The following is a 24,901-nucleotide window of genomic DNA, read 5'->3' as shown; positions in this document are numbered from 1 at the left end:
CATTTTCTGTAATTTATTTTATTTCACAATTTTTTTCATACCTGTTATTCAGTGAATTATTGCAGTATTACACTGCTAACTTACATGCCCCAGCTGTCAAACTGATTTGATACAACTGTTAAAATTTTGAATTTTGTTGTAAATAGCTATCATATTATCAACCAATTTTTAACCTATGATGAGTCGCGTCCGGTCGTTTCAACCATGTCTGTTTATTTTGATCAATCCTTCCACGAACACTGTTTATTACACTTCCTACCCCTCAGTACCTTTCAATGGACTCATCCCCACTTCTGTCACACCACTGTTATCGCTCTCCACTCCTTCAGTGAGTGACAAGCTGGCTATCCGGTCGTTTCATTCGCATGCGACTCCTCATGTTACCTGTCTCTGTTCTATTCAACCATACGCGACTCATGGCGTAGATTTTTTTTATAATGCAGAAAGTGCACTCTTATCATTCATTGTTGAGTAGAGGAAGAAGGAGCATTGTCTACATGTGTATTAAATGAAATTGAACAGCATTTTAGAAGTACTTTCCATAAACAGAACTTGAATTTTTATTTTCAATTTCATTAGCAAAAGGCTGAATAATATTATAATTAATATCTTAACAAGTGTTTGTCTGAGTTTAAATAGTATGATGTTATATTATTGTAACAATAAATAGCATATTAAGTAAGCGTTTGATGTTTTATTGATTTCGGGTCGAAACGACCGTACGCGACTCCCGACGTTACATCGGCACGCGACCCCTCGCGGGTTAAAACATAACACACTTATTGGAATAAAATGGTTTTTTTTAAACCTTGGTGATCAAAAATTATTTAGAAATTTAAATTGCATAACCTCATTACTCCACCGCTCAATAATAATTTTGATGTAGAAACAAAATTGAACGAGGCAATGTTAAAATATAAAATTTTATTCACTTATTTCAAAACAGCCTTGCTAGAATATTAAAAACTAGGGGACCCGTGCGAGAAATCTTGCATGTTCATAAAGTGTGTGGTGGAGTAGCCCCCTGGTGAACTAAAGAATACATAGATCAGTCTTACCACTTAACGTAATCTTTGATTTTTTTTTTTTTTTTTAATTTATGGTATCCACTTGAATGGAAGCAAATGCAAGTGCATTATTGTACTGACGAATGTTCCAGAAGTAATTTTTAGTTTTACTATCATTCTTTTCTTAACTGATAATTACAGCATATTATGACGACATAAAACAGGCATCCCAGCGGCCAAACTGTGAAGTGGACAGCAATGATGGAGTGTATTTTCCTACAGCAATAGTATTTGCAAATCGCACACTTCGTACATTAAAAAAAAACTCATTCTTTAAGGAAATTATCGATATTTATGAAATGAGAGTGCAACTCGTCACTGCTAATATCTATTCTCCTTCTTTTGAATACTCATTTGTCACGAGCGGTTACTTGTGAGCGCCGCAACAGGGATCTATATTACTGAAATAATATATATGATGATCTTCTGACAAATGGTTTATATTTCTCCTGCAAAATCACAAAAGTGGAGTGGGGAGGTTTCATTTGCCAAACGACATTATATTCTTTACTTTCTGACATATCTGAGCACCTTCAAATACCATCGACTGAGCGAGTATTAAACCCGCTAACTTGTACAAAGATTCTACCCTTTGAACTACTCAGCCCGGTACTTCAGTATCCTGGGTAAAATTATATTTGAAATGCCTTACAAAAGTAGTTTGTAGTTGTCTGTGAAGCGATTTGTTTGCTTTCTCCTCTTCTTTAATCACTTCAAACTTCACTAAGCTATATTCTATAAAGTGTGTACTCATGTGCAATGGCTTGACCTTTCAGATCATTCACATTTTATGACAATGAATTGCTTATTAAGAGGAAAGGAATCCAATCCTAAAAATCAGTATGCAAAACATGCTATAACTATTTCCTATGTAAAGGATTCTTTCCTGCTTTATCTTTCACAATATGTCAATAACTTTACTCGACATTCTTAGCACTCGGGGTAATTTCATAACATTAACTTCAAAATGAGTACACTATATACTCGTGATACTGACAATGTACGGGTAAACTTTGAATAATCAAAATATCTCCCTCTGGATTTAGAATTAACAAACTTTTATCCAAATCTTTTAATTAATCAATTTCAAATTAGTCAAATCCTATGTGAACAAATTCCATGCACAAATGAATGTTATTACAACTGTGATGATGTGTAAGTTTTCAGGAAATAATAGATTATATGATTATCAACTGTGTACTCAAATATGTTTTTCTAAAAGCAGCATTCACTCTTTACACATCCATACGTACCTTATATATATCAACTTCACTTTCTAAAGGAAAATGAAGTCTGCCTGAGAAGAAATGAGCATATCTGCTCTTGTATCCCTTGTCAAATAAACTATTCTGGATGAATGTAGCAACATAATTTTTTCCCACTCCAGGTCTTCCATGAAAACTCAATGTTAAAGCTTTGCTCCTTGGACTGGACTGCCGTAAGTGACCTTTCAATGCTGACACAATAATTTCATTTGCAATTTGCTGTCCATACACATTCTCTGTCAGGGTCCATGCAAGAGCTGCAACAGAGAATACTGCTGTAAGACTGCATAAATTAGTATATTTTAAAATGGAATGTTACTCTGTATAATCAGAAGGTTATGCCATTGTGGTGCATACTACTTTGTGCAGTTCAGACACTTATATATTTATCTGTATAGAACATTAATATAACCTAATGCAGACAGATACTTCAACAAAATAATGTATACTATATTTTCTAAATTCAGACATATGAACTGAAGGAACAAAAACTAAATTCAAAAATTAAAGTAGTTCTTCAGGACATTTTTGGGTGAATGCCATACATCATAGCATCTCCAATCACCAGAATGTCATTCTTATACAGTTGTTAAACCATTTTTATGATTATGGTAACCAGATGTCCTACATTTCAGCCCTATGCCTGGGAATCCAGGAAAAAGTAGGAAATATATCTATATTTCAAATGTTACGTAGTTTATTTTTTCAAACTTTTTCTCGCTGTATCACACCCATTCCACGGAGAAATATTTGTACACAGCTGAAAACAAAATAGTCAAAATATTTTGAAAATGATATGGGTGATAACTTGTTCTCAAATACATAGAAATCGCTGCCGCATTTTGGCATGGGTCATTAACATTATCTAATTTTGGCTTGGCTTATCTGTCCACTTTCATAAGTATGCAGTGGATAAAACAGATTTATTAGCAAAAATTTAATCATAGAAACGTACATAGACTGTCGTTTAAAAGCAAAAGTACTCTGTTGTAATAAATTAAATTTAAAGGTGTGTAAAATAGTAACATTTTAGTTAAATAACATTCACCTGCAAAGTAACGTCCTTCAAATACCTTTAAATGTAGAGAATATAATAACTTTGCAAGAGTCAAGTGGCATTTCAGGACCCTGTGTCCTTTATTTCAGATGTATCATATGGTCCCTCCTCTGCGAACCATGTGACCTTGCCGCGGTGGGGAGGCTTGCGTGTCCCAATGATGCAGATAGCCGAGCCGCAGGTGCAACCATATCGGATGGGTATCTGTTGAGAGACCAGACTAACGAATGGTTCATCGATAGGGGGGTAGCAGCCTTTCGGTAGTTGCAAGGGCGGCAGTCTAGATGATTGACTGATACGGCCTTGTAATAATACTCAACATGGCTTAGCTGTGTTGATACTGCTACTCGGCTGAAAGCAACGGGAAACTACAGCCGTAACTACCTCCCGAGGACATGCAGCTCTCTCTGTATGAATGAAGTACTGATGATGGCTTCCTCCCGGGTAAAATATTCCGGAGGTAAACTAGTCCCCCATTCGGATCTCTGGATGGGGACTACACGAGAGGGGGCGATCATCAGGAAGAAGGATACTAACATTCTGCGAGTCGGAGCGTGGAATGTTAGAAGTTTGAATCGTTGTGGTAGGTTAGAGAATCTGAAAAGGGAGATGGATAGGCTAAAGTTAGATGTAGTTGGTATAAGTGAAGTACGTTGGCAGGAAGAACAGGATTTTTGGTCAGGCGACTACCGAATTATCGACACGAAATCAAACGGGGGAAATGCAGGAGTTGGTTTAATAATGAATAAGAAAATAGGGCAGCGGATAAGCTACTACGACCAGCATAGCGAAAGAATTATTGTTGTCAAGATAGACACCAAACCAATGCCCACCACAATAGTGCAGGTCTATATGCCTACTAGTTCAGCGAATGATGAAGAAATCGAAAGAATATATGAGGAGATAGACGATTTAATTCAATATGTAAAAGGTGACGAGAATCTAATTGTGATGGGAAACTGGAATGCAGTGGTAGGCCAAGGAAGAGAAGGTAGTACAGTAGGAAAATTCGGATTGGGACAAAGGAACGAAAGAGGAAGTCGGCTGGTTGAATTCTGCACTGATCATAATTTAGTCCTTGCCAATACTTGGTTCAAACACCACAAACGACGGCTGTATACGTGGACGAGACCTGGAGACACTGGAAGGTATCAAATAGACTTCATTATGATTAGGCAGAGATTCAGAAACCAGGTGTTGGATTGCAAAACTTTCCCAGGAGCAGACGTGGACTCTGACCACAACTTGTTGGTCATGAAATGCCATCTGAAGTTGAAGAAATTGAAGAAAGGAAAGAATGCAAAAAGATGGGATCTAGACAAGTTGAAAGAAAAGAGTGTGAGAGATTGTTTCAAGGAACATGTTGCAAAAGGACTAAATGAAAAGGCTGAAGGAAACACAATAGAGGAAGAGTGGAGAGTCATGAAAAATGAAGTCAGTAGGGCAGCTGAAGAAATGTTAGGAAGAAAGAAAAGATCAACTAAGAATCAGTGGATAACTCAGGAGATACTAGACCTGATTGATGAACGAAGAAAATACAAGAATGCTAGAAATGAAGAGGGCTGAAAAGAATACAGGCGATTAAAGAATCAATTGATAGAAAGTGCAAGGTAGCTAAGGAAGAATGGCTGAAGGAGAAGTGCAAGGATGTCGAAAACTGTATGGTCTTGGGAAAGGTAGATGCTGCATACAGGAAAATCAAGGAAACCTTTGGAGAAAGTAAATCTAGGTGCATGAATATTAAGAGCTCAGATGGAAAGCCACTTCTAGGGAAAGAAGACAAAGCAGAAAGATGGCAGGAGCATATCCAACAGTTGTATCAAGGTAACGATGTAGATAATTTGGTTCTGGAACATGAAGAGGCTGCTAATGCTGATGAAATGGGAGACCCAATTTTGAGGTCAGAGTTTGACAGAGCTGTGAGTGACCTAAATAGGAACAAGGCACCTGGAATTGATGATATTCCCTCTGAACTACTGACTGCCTTAGGAGAAACCAGCATGGCAAGGTTATTTCATTTAGTATGCAGGATGTATGAGACAGGAGAAGTCCCATCCGATTTTCGGCAGAATGTTGTTATACCTATTCCCAAGAAAGCCGGTGCTGACAGGTGTAAAAACTACCACACCATTAGTTTAGTATCTCATGTCTGCAAAATTTTAACATGTATTATTTACAGAAGAATGGAAAAACAAGTTGAAGCTGAGTTGGGAGAAGATCAATTTGGCTTCAGGAAAAATGTAGGAACACGTGAAGCAATCCTGACTTTACGTCTGATCTTAGAAGATCGAATCAAGAAGGACAAGCCCACGTACATGGCATTCGTAGATCTAGAAAAGGCATTCGATAATGTTGATTGGAACAAGCTATTTATGATTCTGAGGATGATAGGGATCAGATACCGAGAACGAAGAATTATCTCCAACCTGTATAAAAATCAGTCTGCAGTGATAAGAATCGAGGGCTTTGAAAAAGAAGCAGCAATCCAGAAAGGAGTGAGCCAAGGCTGCAGTTTGTCCCCTCTCCTTTTCAATGTTTACATAGAAGAGGCAGTAAAGGAAATGAAAGAGAAATTTGGAAAGGGAATCACAGTCCAAGGAGAGGAAATCAAAACCTTGAGATTTGCCGATGATATTGTTATTCTATCTGAGACTGCAGAAGATCTCGAGAAGTTGCTGAATGGTATGGATGAAGTCTTGGGTAAGGAGTACAAGATGAAAATAAATAAGTCCAAAACAAAAGTAATGGAGTGCAGTTGAACGAAGGCAGGTGACGAAGGAAATATTAGATTAGGAAACAAAGTCTTAAAGGAAGTAGATGAATATTGTTACTTGGGTAGTACAGTAACTATCGATGGCAGAAGTAAGGAGGACATAAAATGCAGACTAGCACAAGCAAGGAAGAGCTATCTTAAGAAAAGAAATTTGCTCACTTCAAACATTGATATCGGAATTAGAAAGATGTTTTTGAAGACTTTCGTGTGGAGCGTGGCATTGCATGGAAGTGAAACATGGACGATAACTAGCTCAGAAAGAAAGAGAATAGAAGCTTTTGAAATGTGGTGTTACAGAAGAATGCTGCAGGTGAGATGGATAGATCGAATCACGAATGAAGAGATACTGAATTGAATTGGTGAGAGGAGATCGATTTGGCTAAATTTGACGAGAAGAAGAGATAGAATGATAGGACATATCTTGAAGACACCCAGGACTTGTTCAGTTGGTTTTTGAAGGAAGTGTAGGTGGTAAGAACGGTAGGGGTAGACCAAGGTATGAATATGACAAACAGGTTAGAGCAGATGTAGGATGCAATAGTTAGGTAGAAATGAAAAGTTTAGCACAGGATAGGGTGGCATGGAGGGCTGCATCAAACCAGTCTATGGACTGATGACTCAAACACAACATCATATGGTCACACTACTTATGATGGAATATGAACAAAATCATCAAGACGTTCTATTCTGGGTCCACCGATTCAGTACAATATCAACTATATATTGAAAATGAATATTCATGTTAAACATCAGGACATGTTTTGAACCTCATTTGGACCATCTTGAGCTAATTAAGGAAAATCGTAATAAATACCAAGTAAAATGGATTGGATACAAAAACATGTTAAAATACATTAAAACAATCCTTTAAAAACATCATGCTATGCTTTCTGTAATATTAACCATTATTCTTGGTTGGCTGATCGGTTGGAATGTGATTAACGCACTTGTTAAAATAAATGGAAGCAATGTAGAAAGTGCGTCAAAGGAGGCTGGAAAGAAACTATTTTTAAGTAGTGCAGTGGATGTTGCTGTCATTACAGAGTTTTCTTGATTATATAATCGTCAATATTGAACATGATGCACTATTTGGTGTTGGTAATACTATGATACTCCTCTAGCTGGTAATACCGAATGTACAAATTTAAAAAAGCGGAAAGTAAGTTTTGAATTGATACTTGTGAAAAAAGGGATGAACAATTGAAGTGTTGCCCATGATCTCTCCTCCAGATCCTGGGGTTTTTTTTACTCTTTCATGTAATGTTGTTGACTGAGTGAGCGCAGGCAGGTGATTGCCTTGAGCTATCGTTGGTAAGGGAATGCAGCATAGTTGAAATATTTTTTAAAATGTTTATGAACCGGAGTAAATCATTGTTGTTATTGTTGTTGTTGTTGTTGTTGTAAGAAGTAACAAAGTCTTTTTTCAATGAGGTGATGGTTTTATTTTGTTAATAATCTTAACAATATTTGTTATAACCATTATGGTTATAGTACAAACTAGCTAATGTACCCGTGCTTCGCTACAGGATTTTCAGAAATACTGAATTTGTAGTTTTCCTACTGAAGTCAACATAGGTCATTACAAAAACGTCAGTAGGAAAGTAGCGATTAAAAGCAATGTTATCATATAAAATACTTGATCAAATGAAAAACCGCACATTTTCTCACTTTTAACGAACAGTACTATGGTAATACCCATATAAGTGGTCCGTTATTGGACATTATAAATTTTCCAACTAACTCATTCCTGGTTGCCAGCGTTTCGCCCTCGTGTGCTAGGTTGGGCTCATCGGTTGGTACGTAGCACACCTACCAAGACGCTGGCTAGTGCATACCGTGGAAGCCACTGCGTAGGCTACTTGGAGCCACCGGCAGTGCCAATGCACTATGAGAGATTTTGTCTCTTTACCAAAAATTGATGCCTGCTTGGCTATCAGATGATAAAGATGTTGATTCCCATAGGGAATCTGAAATATTTGTCCTGAATGAGTATATTTATAATACCAATATACGTGGTCCGTTATTGGACATTACAGCTGTGAGCTTGTATCCGGGAAATAGTGGATTCGAACTTCACTGTCGGCAGCCTTAAAGATGGTATTCCGTGGTTTCCCATTTTCACACCAGGCAAATGCTTTGGCTGTACCTTCATTAAGGCCAAGGCCACTTCCTTCACACTCCTAGCCCTTTTCTATCTGTGTCGGAGCGATGTAAGGCAATTTTTTTTAAAAAAGTACCCTGCACGTCGCAGTAATCCTATCTGAATAAAAAATTCTAAGTTCCCATGGAGGGAATTAGATATTTTTCACCAATAGAGCATATCAAAAAAGATCAGATGTGAGGCTTTTCAGGCGTTTGCTCTATTAACCAGCGTTTCGTCTTAGGTCTGACACTAGACTCATCAGAGTGGGATGTGTCAGACCCTACCCACTGACGCTGGGGTGTATGCAGGTTAACTTATTAGAAGCCCATTATAAGAGGCACAGTCTGATAACTGCATACGGGAGATAAATCTCTACAATGGAATTATTGCCCGCCTAGTAATTCCGAATGGAAAATTCTAAGTTCCTATGGAGGGAACTCCCCATCCCCATCCCAGCCAAGACTGCCCCCCCCCGCGCTTTCCCACCTACAGAAACTCTCCCAATCCTACCTTTGAGAATTCACGACTACCAGGGACCCCTACTTTCTTTGCCTACACCGAAAAATCCTCAGAACTATTAGAAACTATCTTACTGCACACTCCCGCCGCACCTGGGCCCAAACCTGCACCAACCTGAACTCGCTCAACACCCACCCTACCAAATTCTGCCGAAAACTCAATACCCTACTCGGGACTAAATCCACCCCCAAATACCCGATAATCCAATATGGCGTAGCTCCAGCCAACACCGAGGAGAAACTGGAAATCTTTGCTGAGCATTTCACCCACCACTTTAATTCCCACCTCGACTCCAACTTCAACAACACCGATACTCCACTATATCTTTCCTTAGCCTCCTCCCCCAACTCAGCCCATCAAACAACCACACCCTCTCCCACAACCCCCTTAACACCTACCGAAATCCAATCAATTCTGTCCAAATCCCGTAACACAGCGCCCGGTCCCGATAAAACCTGTTACCTCCACATTCAACATGCCCCGCTTTCCCTCCTCAAGCTACTGGCCAACCTCTACTTTCATCCTTCGCACAGGATTCCCTCCCCCTCCATGGAAACATACCACAATGCTCCTGTTCCCTAAATCTGGAGAAAAAACCTCCGAACTTGATTCCTACCATCCCATAACCCTAATCACAGTCCTAGCCAAAATCCTGGTCCGCTGGCTCCACTCCCACATGCAATCCAACCATCTGCTTCCCCCCTCACAATTCGGTTTCCGGCCCAAACTTTCCACCAAAGACCAACTCCTCCATCTCATCCAAACCACATCCAATAACTTTAACCGCGCCCATCCCACGCTCCTAGTCATCTTCGACTTCCAACTAGCCTTCGAATCCATCTGGCACCCCACGCTCCTCTTTAAACCAAGGTTCTTTGTCTTCCCCACCTCCTACATCCGTCTGATATCCTCATACCTAACCAACCACACCACCCAGATATCCATAAACAATCAACTCTCCCCACCCTTTCCTCTCACTCTAGGAGTCCCCCAGGGATCACCCCTCTCTCCACTACTCTTTATCCTATTCGTAGCAGATATCCCTCAACCCCTGCTCCCACCCAGCTCCTACAGTTTGCAGATGATACAGCAATCCTGGCCCCCCTATACTCAGTCCAAGCCATCAACCAAACCATCCAACCTTACCTCGACATCTTCCTCTCCTGGTGCAACCAGTGGCACCTGAAACTAAACCCCGATAAGACCCGAGCCATCCTCTTCAGCCGCAACCGCGGTAAATTCAGCACCACCCGCAATCCCAGCCACCTCAACCTCTATGTCCGGGACACACGCATCTGTACCCAACCCACCCTAAAATACCTCGGCATCCTCTTTGACCAACACCTAACCTTCCGTCCCCACTTCCAACACCTCAAATCCAAGACAGCCAATCGTGCTTGACTGGTGCGGCGCCTAGCCGGCACACGGTGGGGTCTCAAATCCTCCCTCCTCCTCCTCCTCCACACATACAAATCCTTTGTCCGACCACCCATATCCTATGGACTCACCACCTGGGCAGCCATAGCCAAATACAACCCTAACCTCTATCGCCCCCTCCTCTCCATAGAACGACGCATCGTACGCCACACCCTCTGGGTCCCATTCCGCTATCCCACCTCGGACCTACAAAACATCTTTCCCTTCCCAAATCTCGACTCCTATGTCCTCAACCAATTTCAGCGCGCCTATCGATGAGCCCTGGACCGGAATCACCCCTTCCTAAACCACCTACTCAACGGCCCACCTCCCCCTTCCCCACATTTCATCCAGACACCTTACCACCTTTACCGATCCCTACCCCCACCCTGAAGCGATGCCTCCAAGAGAACTGCGACAGCAACCACCACTCCCCAACACCCACCCCACGCCCAATACCTCACCCACACCCCTAACACCCCAGTCACTCTATAAATCATATCGTAATGGCAATACAATATCATGGTGAGCCCTCGTCAACGCCCTCCCCACTACCTAACCGACCAAATAAGGATGTCGACTATACACACTTGTAGTATGTAAGAACTATTTAACTGGAACATACTGTAAATAATGCAATTAACATTATTATTGTCATCTTGTCTCTTCTACATCATTTACTGTAAAACTCTAGTTAGCTCACATGATTGTATTAACTGTATATATATCATTTTTCACTATCTTGTTGGTGCAATTTTGTTAATAGTCCAAATACAACATTTATCCTAACTTTTATTGTTAAAACCCTTTCATCCCATCTCATTGTATATAAAGTATTCTCGTAAATATAACTCTATAATTGGTATCACATTGTAAATAGTCCCATTAAAAGATGGGTTCTACTCATATAATGTAAATTCCTATTACCCCTGCTCATTGTACATACAGTTTTCATGTACGTATAACTATCAAGTTGGTGCCATATTTTAAAATTCAACATCTGTGTTACAGGTATGTGAAAACTCTTAGCTCACATCATTGTATATACCATTACTCGAATTCACCAGTTGCAATCGTAATTTGTAAATAGTAATATGAAACGTTGCAAAGTCTGACAAAATTGTAAAAGACCCAAGTCGTAAATAAAGCACACAGCCAGAGGAAAATTCCCCCCCACCTCCTCCACCATGCCAAATCACCCTAACCCATCCTCCTACTCCATTAAAACCACAAACCCCGCTGAATCTCCTGGCCAGAGAGAAGCGTTACCTTCTAGGTGGCCCACCCCTCCCCCTCAGGGAGGGGAATGAAAACTTTCATTAGTAGTAGTTCACCTGCATACACCCCAGCATCAGTGGGTAGGGTCTGACACATCCCACTCTGATGAGTCTAGTGTCAGACCTAAGACGAAACGATGGTTAATAGAGCAAACGCCTGAAAAGCCTCACATCTGATCTATAATCCTATCTATCAGAGATGAGTGGCAACAGAAGACACAAAGCAAATTACAACAAACAATGGTCAATATAATGTTAATGTTGATCAATTTTATGAGATTTCTATATTGTAGGCCTTCACATTTAGTTTCCTTTCGACTCTGTGATATTAGGGTGTCTTATAAAATTATTTATAGCGTAGACTGTAGTTCCTTATTCTCCGACTTTACATACCGATTTTCATTAAATTCTGTTCACCCATTTTCTTGTGACTCTGTGCTAATATGGACTTAGTAACAAAAATCCAAATTCATGAATATCTCTGTGATAATAGCCGGTATGGTAACAATGTATAAGACAAATGATCAGACATTTAATACTATATAACTTTCGTTATGTAGTATTTATATCGATATGAACACTACTAACATGATTATTCGAGAATTAAATTTTAGGGCTTCCCCTAAAATACCATTTCACTCACCACAAATAAAATTATTTAGGGCCTAGATTATAGTGACTCATTTCCCAAATTTGTATACCGATTTTCATTAAGATAGGACCTTTAATAACAAATATTTGAGGATTAAATTTTAGGGCTTCCACTAAACTACCATTTTTCTCAGCATGAATTCAATTATTTATGGCCTAGATTGTAGCGAGTTATTCCCCGACTTAGCCTATCGAATTTCGTTAAGGTACGACCACTGATAACAAATATTTGAGAATTAAATTTTAGGCCTTCCCCTAAACTACCATTTTACTCAGGAAGAATACAATTATTTATGCCTAGATTATAGTGACTTATTCCCCGACTTTGCATACCAATTTTTATTCAGATGCGACCACTAATAACAAATATTTGAGAATTAAATTTTAGGCCTTCTCCGAAACTACCATTTCACTGAGCTTGAATACAAATTATTTATAACCTGGAGTATAGAAATGTGTTCCCCAACTTTGTTTACTGATTTTCATTAAGATACGACCACTAATAACATAAATATTTGATAATTACATTTTAGGCCTTCCCCTAAACTACCATTTCACTCAGCGTGAATAAAATTACTTATAGTGGGCATTAGTTTGGTGTCTATCTTGACAACAATAATCCTTTCACTATGCTGGTCATAGTAGCTTACCCACTGGCATATTTTCTTATTCATTATTAAACCAACTCCTGCATTTCCCCTGTTCAATTTTGTGTTAATAAATCTGTAGTCGCCTGACCAAAAATCCTGTTCTTCCTGCCAACGTACTTCACTTATACCAACTACATCTAAGTTCAGTCTATCCATCTCCCTTTTCAGATTCTCTAACCTACCACAATGATTCAAACTTCTAACATTCCATGCTCCAACTCGTAAAATGTTAGTAGTACCCATCTTCTTGATGATCGCCCCCTTTCATGTAGTCCCCACCCAGAGATCCGAATGGGGGACTATTTTCCTCCAGAATATTTTACTCAGGAGGAAGCCATCATCCATACAGGGAGAGCTGCATGTCCTCGGGAGTTAGTTGTGGCAGTAGTTTCCCGTTGCTTTCAGACGTGCAGCAGTATCAATACAGCTAAGTCATGTTGACTATTATTAAAAGATCATATCAGTAAATCATCTAGACTGCCACCCTTGTAACTTCCGAAAGGCTGCTACCCCTCCTTTCGATGAACCATTCGTTAGTCTGGTCTCTCGACAGATACCCATCCGATATGGCTGCACCTGCAGCTCGGCTATCTACTTCATTGGGACGCAGAAGCCTCCTGACCGCGGCAAGGTCACATGATTTGCAGGGGAGGGTGACTACCTTAATAGGTTTTATTAATTTTTATATGATGTGAAAATTATTCTATTTTTGCTGTATTTTCTAAACGACATAGTAAGTGTAAGTGAACAGTTTAGACACAAAGAAATATTTTTATTTTATAGATGTAAATATGGAATTAAGGAAAGAAGAAGTTTAAAGAACAAAGCAGATTTTAAATTTTAGTATATAGTGAATAACTTAATAGGTTTTATTCATTTTTGATTTGAAAATTACTCTATTTATAAAGTTTTTACTAAATGACATAGCAAGTGTAAGTGAACAGTTAAGACACCAAAGAAATATTTTAACGATTTCAAGATTTACGTATAATTTGGTTTGTTGATGACTGTATTGTTACAAATATATCAAGTCTAAGGATTTTGTTTGATGGTTTTGCACTGCTGAAGAAGAAAGCAGTAGCTCTTTAAACATGTAGGACAGATCTTAGAAGTGAAGCTTCCAAGGTGTGAAGAATGATTTAATTTAATTTCCGGGTTGAACCGTGTTGTACTTGTCTGCACATCACATACAGTTTCCTGACGTTTCGAATACATTGCAGTATTCTTTGTCAAGGCGACTGAAATACCCCAACTCGATCCGAGGTTATCAGTCTCCCAGGCAGAAATTACACTACTAGAGTGGCCCTGATCTTGGCCTTTTATATCCTAGCCTTTCTGGCTGACTCGTGAGTATTCTGGAAAGTATGTGTCACAGCCAGGTAGTGGGGGCTTGCCCGCGCTGTTATGTAAAGGGGTTGCTGCCCGTGTGTTTATGTTGTGGTCTGTATGTCTTAAACTACGAATGATAGGCATCCAAGAATTACTTCTTCTTCTTCTTTGTCGTTTAGGCGTACTGACGACCACGGGGCTCGTATCTACTCTTGGGTAAAGTTGTTGCTTTCTTCTTCTTCCAACACTCCTTCATTTGCTGACTATGAGCCAGCTTTCTCTCCTCGGTCCACTTAGTTCCTGTAGTCTATCCAAGAATTACTGATTTTATATCCTTCTTCTAAATTTATGTTGTTCGGATGTTTCTTGATTTCGATAGCCTCGCGGATTTTCTTTTCCAGATTCCAAGGGATAGTTGCTAGGATCTTGGTCTTGTCAAATGATATTCCGTGCCTAGTTTCGTAGGAATGCTTGGCTACCGCTGAAATATCTGTGTTTTGGTTCTTGGTGTGAGGGATATGTTCTTGTAGGCGGGTGGAGATCAGACGTTTTGTCTCACCTACATAACAAGCTCTGCAGCTACATTCAATGTGATATACTCCAGGGGCCTGTAATTCTATTGTGTCTTTTACTGGTGGTAGATAACGGGCTAGCTTCCGGTGCGGTTTATAGATAGTTTTTATATTGTATTTGTCCAGTATCTTGCCGATCCTGATTGTAGTGTTTTTAATGTATGGCAGTATCGCTGTTTATGGGCGGGTCAGTTCTTCTTTCCCGTTGTTTTCTCCTGCGGCGGCCTTTTCTTTGTTCTCTTCTGATTTTTTAAGGACTCGTCGGATGTTATTGAGCGAGTAGCCACTTTTCTTGAGGGTTCTCGTGAGGTGTTCTTTCTCTTCCTCGAGGTGCTCTGCGTCAGATATCGCTATGGCCCTGTTCACCAGTGATGTTAGGACAGCCTGCTTTTGTGATGGGTGATAAGACGAGGCATGTAGGTACCTGTCTGTGTGAGTGGGTTTCCTGTATACTGCATGACTCAGCGTCCCATTGGAGTTGCGTATTACTAGCATGTCCAGGAACGGTAGTTTTCCGTCTACTTCTATTTCCATGGTGAAGTTAATATTTACGTGTATGGAGTTGAGATGGTCGAGAAATAGCTGTAGGTTATTGCTCCCATGAGGCCAGATTATGAATGTGTCGTCCACAAAACGGAGAAAACATTTCGGTTTCAGGGCAGATGTAGCTAAGGCTTTCTGTTCGAAGTGTTCCATATACAGGTTTGCTATTATTGGAGAGAGTGGCGACCCCATCGCGGCCCCTTCTGTCTGTTCGTAGAACTCCCCGTTGAAATAGACATACGTGGCGCTAAGGCATTCTTTAGCTAGTGTTGACAGGTCTTCTGGAAGTTTCTGGTCTAATAGCGGAAATACTTCTGTTAGTGAAAAGTAACGTGACGTCAAAACTTACTAATAAGTCCGTACTTTCAATTGATTGGTCCTTAAGGAGCTGGATGAAATGTCAGGAGTCCTTTACGTAGGTTTCAGTGTGTCCTGTATGTGGCTGAAGTAGTCCAGCTAGGTAACGGGCGATATCGTGCGTGGGAGATCCTATAGTGCTCACGATAGGTCGCAGAGGTATGCCTTCTTCATGGATTTTAGTTAGGCCATACAATTTAGGAGGTTTCGGGTCCAAGGATATCAGCTTCTTCTGTATTTCGGCTGGGATACTGGAATTTTTTACTAGTGTGTGGAGTTTGTTCTTAATGCGGTTGGTAGAGTTCCTTATTTTTCTGTATGTAGAATCGGTGAGTAATTGTTCTATTTTCCGAGTGTAGTCTGTGCGTGTCATTATCACCGATGCGTTGCCTTTATCTGCGGGTAGGATAATTGTTTCCGTATCTTGACGTAGTGTTTTTAGGGCATGAATTTCTTCTTTAGTCAAATTGGATGGCGGCGGCTTTGCGGTTCTCAGTAGACATGATATATCCTGTCTGATCTCCTTTGCAGATTCGGTAGGAAGGTGTCGGATTGCAATTTCAACTTTGCTAATTATTTCTTCCACCGGTATACTAGTCGGAGCTACTGCGTAGTTGAGTCCTTTTCTCAAGACCGAGGTAGTAGGTTCACTGAGTGGCTTGTCTGTGAGGTTAACTATTACATTCTTCTGCAGTGGAGTAGGTGGTTTCAGTTTCTGTTTTTGTAAGAAGCAGTTGAATTTCTTGTTTTGCTTGGCAGTGGCTAGTTCCAGTGTACGCTGGGATTGTGTGTTGCTAATGCTGTCTAACGTGGTCCAGTCATTGAGGGACAAAGTGCTGGCAAGTTGCAGGTGGAGATGAAATAATTTATTGTTGAGGTGGTCCAGAGTCTGTCTTGTGTCACTGATCCGTTCTCTGAGGAGTTTTATGCTGGTTTCATGAAGAATACGATCTGTCCGTCGGTTCTTGGTGTGATATTTCAGTCTCACATATGCTGGTATAATGCTGTTGTACCTGCAGCGTTTCAGAAACACAGTTAAATTGAAATAATAAAAAATTGGTAGTTCAACCTATTCAATACAAGTAAATAAGAGATGTAGAGATTACATTCTTATTTAATTAAAAGTGGAAATGGTACCGGTTTCGACCCCAGTCTGGGTCATCATTAGCCGATTATAACTCGAAAAACAATGCATAAGTAAGAAAGAAGTTAACGGTCAAGTCCACACAATATCAGTTGAAGAGGCAATATAAAAATGACGGGGGTAGGCACTGTAAAATTCAGACAAAGTGGAATGTAAGTCAATTAAAAGAAGTAATGTGTAATCTTCCAAGCATCAGCACGGCACACACAATGTTTGGCACTGTCTCACAATGTTCACGAAAAGCAGAGAACAGTTAAATGAGCCAGACTGCATACACCGTCAGGCACAAAGTCACAACACAATCCAAATATGAAGATCTAAAGTCATGTAGAAGCCGAAGACAAGCAGCTCAACCGAAGTAAATTTGCAAGCTCCAGAAGATCGGCGCAGTGTTTACAACGTCAAGTGCTGTAGTTTCATACGCTGACGGAGATTGAAGGATAGATTAATGATCAAGTATTTGCTTAGTTCACGAAAATGTGCATATATATACTTATAACACGATTCAATATAATTGAATACGTAATTATGATTTTTAGAACAGTTGACGTGAAAAAACAATAGTGAATAGAAAAAATGGTAAAAAGCGCAATACCAGAAACAAATGAAAACGTGTATGCACAGTGCGCTATTTCTTGAATATAAAAAATGCAGGTCGTGATTGAAGTAGTCAAAGCTGGCGGGCGCAAGGCACGAGTTTAAATTTGAAAGTGAGGGCCCAAAATGAAGGTGGCAACGTAGGTTTTTTTTTTAGGGGTGAAAAGAAAAATAGGATAAATTAATAAAGAAAGAAGATTAGTGAATAAGAAAAGATTAAAAGGGTTTAAAGTTGAAAGGTGGCGAGAGAGCATAAGATAGGGATGAAAGAGGGGTAGTTTAGGGTGGGTTAGGAGGGTGGGTTACTGGAGGTATAAAATGTGGGTAGGAACTTTGTAAGGCATGGAAAATTGAATTCAGGTTTTGAAATTTAGAATTTTTGAGAAGAAGAATTAGGAAGTCAAATAGGATGTTGGGTTTTTCAGAAATGTCATTTAAGTTGAAATTGGGGTTGAAGTATTGGTCAAGGTGAATGAAACAATTTTCAGTAGTATTTAAGAGGGGGCCTTTGTTAATGATTTTAAGTATTTTCATGTCTTTTTCAATATTGGTGAAATTGTGCTTGGAGTCATGTATGTGTTGTCCTATGGCGGAGAATCTGTTGTATTTAATGGCGTTGATATGTTCGGAGTATCTGATGTTGAAGTTGCGGCCAGTTTGACCGATGTACGAGGAGCTGCAGTTGTTGCATTTGAATCTGTAACGCTTCGGTGATAATGACACGCACAGACTACACTCGGAAAATAGAACAATTACTCACCGATTCTACACACAGAAAAATAAGGAACCCTACCAACCGCATTAAGAACAAACTCCACACACTAGTAAAAAATTCCAGTATCCCAGCCGAAATACAGAAGAAGCTGATATCCTCGGACCCGATACCTCCTAAATTGTATGGCCTTCCTAAAATCCATGAAGAAAGCATACCTCTGCGACCTATTGTGAGCGCTATAGGATCTCCCACGCACGATATCGCCCGTTACCTAGCTGGACTACTTCAGCCACATACAGGACACACTGAAACCTACGTGAAGGACTCCCGACATTTCATCCAGCTCCTTAAGGACCAATCAATTGAAAATACGGACTTATTAGTAAGTTTTGACGTCACGTTACTTTTCACTAACAGAAGTATTTCCGCTATTAGACCAGAAACTTCCAGAAGACCTGTCAACACTAGCTAAAGAATGCCTTAGCGCCACTTATTTCTATTTCAATGGGGAGTTCTACGAACAGACAGAAGGGGCTGCGATGGGGTTGCCACTCTCTCCAATAATAACAAACCTGTATATGGAACACTTCGAACAGAAAGCCTTAGCTACATCTGCCCTGAAACCGAAATGTTTCCTCCATTTTGTGGACGACACATTCGTAATCTGGCCTCATGGGAGCAATAACCTACAGCTATTTCTCAACCATCTCAACTCCATACACGTAAATATTAACTTCACCATGGAAATAGAAGTAGACAGAAAACTACCGTTCCTGGACGTGCTAGTAATACGCAACTCCAATGGGACGCTGAGTCATGCAGTATACAGGAAACCCACTCACACAGGCAGGTACCTACATGCCTCGTCTTATCATCACCCATCACAAAAGCAGGCTGTCCTAACATCACTGGTGAACAGGGCCATAGCGATATCTGACGCAGAGCACCTCAAGGAAGAGAAAGAACACCTCACGAGAACCCTCAGGAAAAATGGCTACTCGCTCAATAACATCCGACGAGTCCTTAAAAAAATCAGAAGAGAACAAAGAAAAGGCCGCTGCAGGAGAAAACAACGGGAAAGAAGAACTGACCCGCCCAAAAACAGCGATACTGCCATACATTAAAAACACTACAGATAGGATCGGCAAGATACTGGACAAATACAACATAAAAACTATCTATAAACCGCACCGGAAGCTAGCCCGTTATCTACCACCAGTAAAAGACACAACAGAATTACAGGCCCCTGGAGTATATCACAATGAATGTAGCTGCGGAGCTTGTTATGTAGGTGAGACAAAACGTCTGATCTCCACCCGCCTAAAAGAACATATCCGTCACACCAAGAACCAAAACACAGATATTTCAGCGGTAGCCAAGCATTCCTATGAAACTAGGCACGGAATACCAGTTGACAAGACCAAGATCCTAGCAACTATCCCTTGGAATCTGGAAAGGAAAATCCGCAAGGCTATCGAAATCAAGAAACATCCGAACAACATAAATTTAGAAGAAGGATATAAAATCAGTATTTCTTGGATGCCTATCATTCATAGATTAAGACATACAGACCACAACATAAACACACGGGCAGCAACCCCATTGCATAACAGCGCGGGCAAGCCCCCACTACCTGGCTGTGACACATACTTTCCAGAATACTCACGAGACAGCCAGGGCTTACGTCAGCCAGAAAGGCTAGGATATAAAAGACCAAGATCAGGGCCACTCTAGTAGTGTAATTTCTGCCTGGGAGACTGATTACCTCGGATCGAGTAGGGGTATTTCAGTCGCCTTGACAAAGAATACTGCAATGTATTCGAAACGTCGGCAAACTGTACGTGATGTGCAGACAAGTACAACACGGTTCAACCCGGAAACTAAATTAAATAATGTAGAACAGATAATTATAATAAAATGTAGAGTATTGACAAGGTGGAAAAGTGTTTCACAGAAACTGCTCTAATATAGTTGGAGTCAGAAAGGAATAAGTGTTCACCAAGGGAGGTTGGATAGGATAGATGAAAGTGAGCAGCCTGGCACAAGTAAGTGGAAGCAATGCCAGGACTCATAAAGGACCCCATGGTCGCCAACCCACTCTCCCAAGTTCAGAGCCCCTAGGGCCCCTTTTAGTCACATCTTACGACAGGCAGGGGATACCGTGGGTGTTATTCTACCGCTCCCACCCACAGAGGGATCGGATGCGACAGTGGCCCAATGCTGGACTGCATGGGAACGTGAGGGCAGGCATACTCGTAGTCACGGTTCCAGTTGATCACGTCTGACCACCACAGGGGAGGATCAAGCACATTGTAACCCCTTCACATCTGTGCCTGCCATCCGACAACAAATAATGAACACCCTGCAACATTCTGTGTCATCCCGCTTCAATGGTCGGAGATTAACAATAGCTGGACTAGGGAATTACCGTCCCGTGCGTAGGCTGCCGTTAATACCTCAACACAAACAGCTGGATTCAGAGTGGTGCCATGACCAGGAAGCATGGACTGCTGATGAATGGCATCGCATTATGTTCAGTGATGAATCGCGGTTCTGCACCACCCCGAATGACCCTCGTCTGTGAGTATGGCAGCGATCTGCTGAGAGGTTCCATTCTTCCAATGTTTTCGAGAGGCACAGCGGTATTACTCCTGGTGCCATGGTGTGGGAAGCCATTGGGTATGACTTCAGGTCATGGCTGGTAATGATTGAGGGAACTCTGATGGCATAACATTACGTCACTGACATCCTGCTCCTCACGTTACCTCTCATACGACAATTCCGCGGTGCCATTTTTCAACAGGACAATGCTCGCCCACACACAGTACATGTCTCTATGAACTGTCTGTGTAATGTAAATGTACTCCCATGGCCAGCAAGATCCCCAGATCTTTCCCCGATAAAACCTGTGACGGACCAGCTCGGACATCAACTCTGTCCCAGTGGCAGTATCCAGGATATCAAGGCTCCGTTACAACAGTTGTGTGCCATCTTGCCTCAGGAGAGAATACAACGACTTTAAGACACGCTTCCCAACCAAATCAGTGCATGCATCCAGGTCAGAGGGGTTGCAACGTCACACTGACATGTGGGTTCGTACTGCCAAGTTCTTTGTAAATTTGACTCTAATTTGTAATCACTGAAATAACATCACATATCCTTTCAACACGCAAAGTTTCATTTAGTTTCCTCCTCCCCTTCTGGGTGCTTTAATTTTTTTTTTGTCAGGCAGTGTAATTTACCTGAAAAAAAATTAAAATACAAAATTCAATAACCAAAATGATCTCAGACAACTTAATGGATTTCACCAGTGAACAAAGTAAAAAAAATAAAAATAAAAAAATCTTAAATGGCATGGTACAAATGCTAATAATCAAAACTGACTTACTGTGTTTTGCTTGTAAACCCACATTATGTACAAGAACAAGAAACACGAGGAAGTCACTTCAACTGAAATGGATGGACAAACGAGAGGTTTATATGCTCTCAACTAAGCACCAGTTAAAATTCGTATCTTCAGGAAAACATGATAAGAGTAGCACAGAAATTTTCAAACCATCCATAGTTATTGACTATAACAAAGGAAAGCCTGGCGTTGATGTATCTGATCAGCTATCACCCTATAATGCATCTGTTCGGAAAACTGTCAGATTGTATCACAAGGTAGCGACAGAACTATTAATTGGAATGAGCTTGGTGAATTTGTGGATTGCATTCAGAAACTATCAAACAGTGCCAAAGCTGCAGAAAATGTCCATCACTACCTTCAAGGAGAAATGTGCTCTTGACATGATGTGCTTGTCGGATGAAGTAGAAACACCTTGTCACAATCATGGTAATCATCTCCTTGTGGAGACGGAAGAAAGTGAAAAGGCTGCAAATTCCACATGGAAGAGAAGGAAATACTGCAGCATATGCTACAAAGAGGCTAACAAAACTGGAGACTGAGAGGCTGCAAGTAAAGAGAAAAAAGTAACAACATACTGTAAACACTGCCTGGACAAAGCATTCTTATGCAAACCTTACGAGTTGGTTCACAAGTGATGTGTATGTTGTAAAAACGGTTATCCTTTCATATAATTTATACTATGTCAAATTGAATGACTAGCATGACATATCGTCATCTGTGTTGGTTTCTTTTGTAATTTTAACTTTCCTTACAACAATGAAGCTCCACTGATCTAATAATAACCATTTCTGAAGTTATGTAACAATCGTGTGTAAGAATAAAGCAATAATAGACTCCAATCCACATTATTTCCCTTGCCATTAATAATTGAGTTCTGATGATTGCATATGTCACCCCGTACAAATGCCAGAGAAATTCCACCCCACGAGGGGTGACATACGATATTTTGTATGAGCGTCTGTCACCCCAGAAGGGGTAACATCGTCTTCAACGTGTTGATCATCCCTTCATTAACTAATGCTAAGAGACGTACTCCAATATTGTGTGGCCTCCGAAAGATATACTGTCTCACAATAACTCCTTTGGGCCAGAAGCTAGGTTGACATTGTTTCTAGTTGCACGTAAGGCACACCTATCTTATAATCTTTATTCTCTCCTTTCATGGACAATTGTTCACAACTGATTTTGCCTGGCATTCCACCGTCTTTTAGGTAACCCACTAAGTCTTCCTCCCTCAATTGTGGGTGTAGTCTTCCTACACACATCCACGCCGAGCAGTGTCCTGTCTTTAATAACAAATACAAGACAAGCAATTGATCCACTATTAGGAGAACAACGAAAGAAGACTAAGATGACTCTGAAATTCATGTTATGAATACAGCCCTGCACGGATATGCAAAATAATATCTGCGTCCGCTCCACATCCGCACTTCCTTCACCTGCATCTGCAAATGGTTATCTGCATCCGCAAAATGGTTATCTGCGGATATTGTAAATATTTAACTACAAAATACTACACCCAAGGTATTGAAACGGATAATCCGTTAATATAATACAATAGGCCTGGAACCCGAACCCCTAAGTCATTGGTTTATGAGGTACTTTTTCTTGCAACAACCACCGACGTATTGACCTTTGTTCCTTCCTTCCATTAATTGCGGGCAGGAGCCAGTTAGGCTTAGGTCAGATTTGCAGCTTTATGGTCTCAAGGCTCTTTGTATATCACTATTCTCTCATACCAGTGCCAAGGCTCGCCTAACCACAAGCAAAAACAAGAGTAGGCCTATACCTGAGTGAAAATCAATAAAGTCATTATTTAGAAATTATCAACAAAATTATCCGCACTGCCATACAGTTTGTATCCGCCAAGACACTAACTTCGTGGATAACCGTGGATAAATCCGCATCCATGTAGGGCTCTAGCTATGGAATGTGGAAGGCCTAAAAAACCTGATGAACTTAGCACCAGAAGATATCTGGTTACGGTAGGTCAAGATCATAAGAGCCACTGAGACGTTTCTCACAGAACCAATAGACATCGCATGGTTCTATGCAACTCACTCTTATGCCACAGACAAAGAAAGAGGGAGACCAGAAGGAAGTGTGTCATGCTTCTTCAAACACAGCTTTGGGAAAGTAAACAATACAATGAAAGAAGAAAATACTGTAATAGTGATAGGAAACAGCATGACAATTGTTGGCTTATATCTGAAGCCAAACATTACACTAGATGAAGAAGCAGAACAGCTAATAAATGCACTGTCTATAGTCAAAGAGGCCAATGTAATCCTGGCAGGAGACTTCAATTGCAGAATTGACCAACAATCCAACAAAACAAAAATTAAACTAGAATTCAAGCAGAAGGTTTTTATCTAGTTAACAGGAAGGAAGATAAAACATATATCTCTCACAATGGTTCAAGCACAATAGACCTAGTCTTCTATAGAGGAAACACACTTTCCGTCGAAGGCCAAATCATCAATTGGAACTGCACTAACTCACCGCTATGCAAACACATCCCAATTCAAACAAAGTTCCAATTATGGGAAACACTACAGATTAAGCACAATACAGCACAAGCAGAGGTGCCAAGAAAACTGGATCGAGAAATTATAGAAAAAAAACACTCAGATAATGCAACATGCAAAATTTTACAGATCTATACTAATATTATAAAGAGGAAATATTTGTATATTTTTTTGTAATGGTTAGACTCAAAAACTACTGAACCGATTTTAAAAATTACTTCACCTATAGAAAGCTACATTGCCAGCGAGTAACATGGATGTATTTTATTTTCAAGACAATTCAAAGGGGGGGGGGGGGGGATGTAAAAATACTAGGCTCATATAGGCAAAATATCAAATTTGTCGTAAAAGGACGAGACAAAGCTCAATTTAAGCCCACTAACGCAAAGAACAAAACTCTGTAAGCCCTATGGGCCCGAAAACCATGTTTTAAGGCCCTAAAACCAACCGTTATGGAGATATTGGCATCACACTACCCCTGCTCTGGGAATCGGATAAAGAAATGAACTGCTGTAACCATGGCAACATCAGCTCCAGTAGGCCTTACTTTTACGGCAGGGAGATTATCTACAATATATCACAAAAACCTAAGATGTTACAGACATGAAAATTGGTAATTAAAATCTCCTTTAAAAATAAAAGAACCCAAATTTTGTTTTTAGAAAATCCACTTAAGGGGAAGGGGTAAAGGAGTGAAAAGAAACGAGGAAGGAGTTGAATTCTTTATATGAGGATACATATGCAGTATCTCAGAAACTGAAGATGTTACAGACCTTAATTGGTACTTGAAATCTCTTTTTAACACTGTTTTGGAAAATCCACTTCAGGGGGTGAAGCGGGTGAATTTTTAAAATTAGTATCTTCTTCTACCGCTTTTCCCACACCTGTG

General features: G+C 40.3%; 1 protein-coding gene across 3 annotated transcripts in view; it reads right to left on the bottom strand.

Annotated features, from left to right (window-relative positions):
• LOC136862098 (torsin-1B) overlaps positions 1 to 24,901 on the bottom strand; it is a 223,522-nt gene that overhangs the window by 186,280 nt on the left and 12,341 nt on the right. For 2 of the 3 annotated variants that reach the window (XM_068225565.1, XM_067138862.2), the window contains exon 2: positions 2,321 to 2,589. In XM_068225565.1, coding sequence (XP_068081666.1) covers positions 2,321 to 2,589 — 269 coding nt within the window. Of the gene's footprint in view, positions 1 to 2,320; positions 2,590 to 24,901 lie in introns of those variants that run through there. The other variant, XM_068225566.1, reaches the window with a different exon arrangement.

The sequence above is a fragment of the Anabrus simplex genome, chromosome 1 (assembly GCF_040414725.1).
Source record: "Anabrus simplex isolate iqAnaSimp1 chromosome 1, ASM4041472v1, whole genome shotgun sequence".
NCBI lineage: Eukaryota > Metazoa > Arthropoda > Insecta > Orthoptera > Tettigoniidae > Anabrus > Anabrus simplex.
Note: the sequence above shows the minus strand (reverse complement) of the source record. Positions and strands in the feature narration are given on the sequence as shown.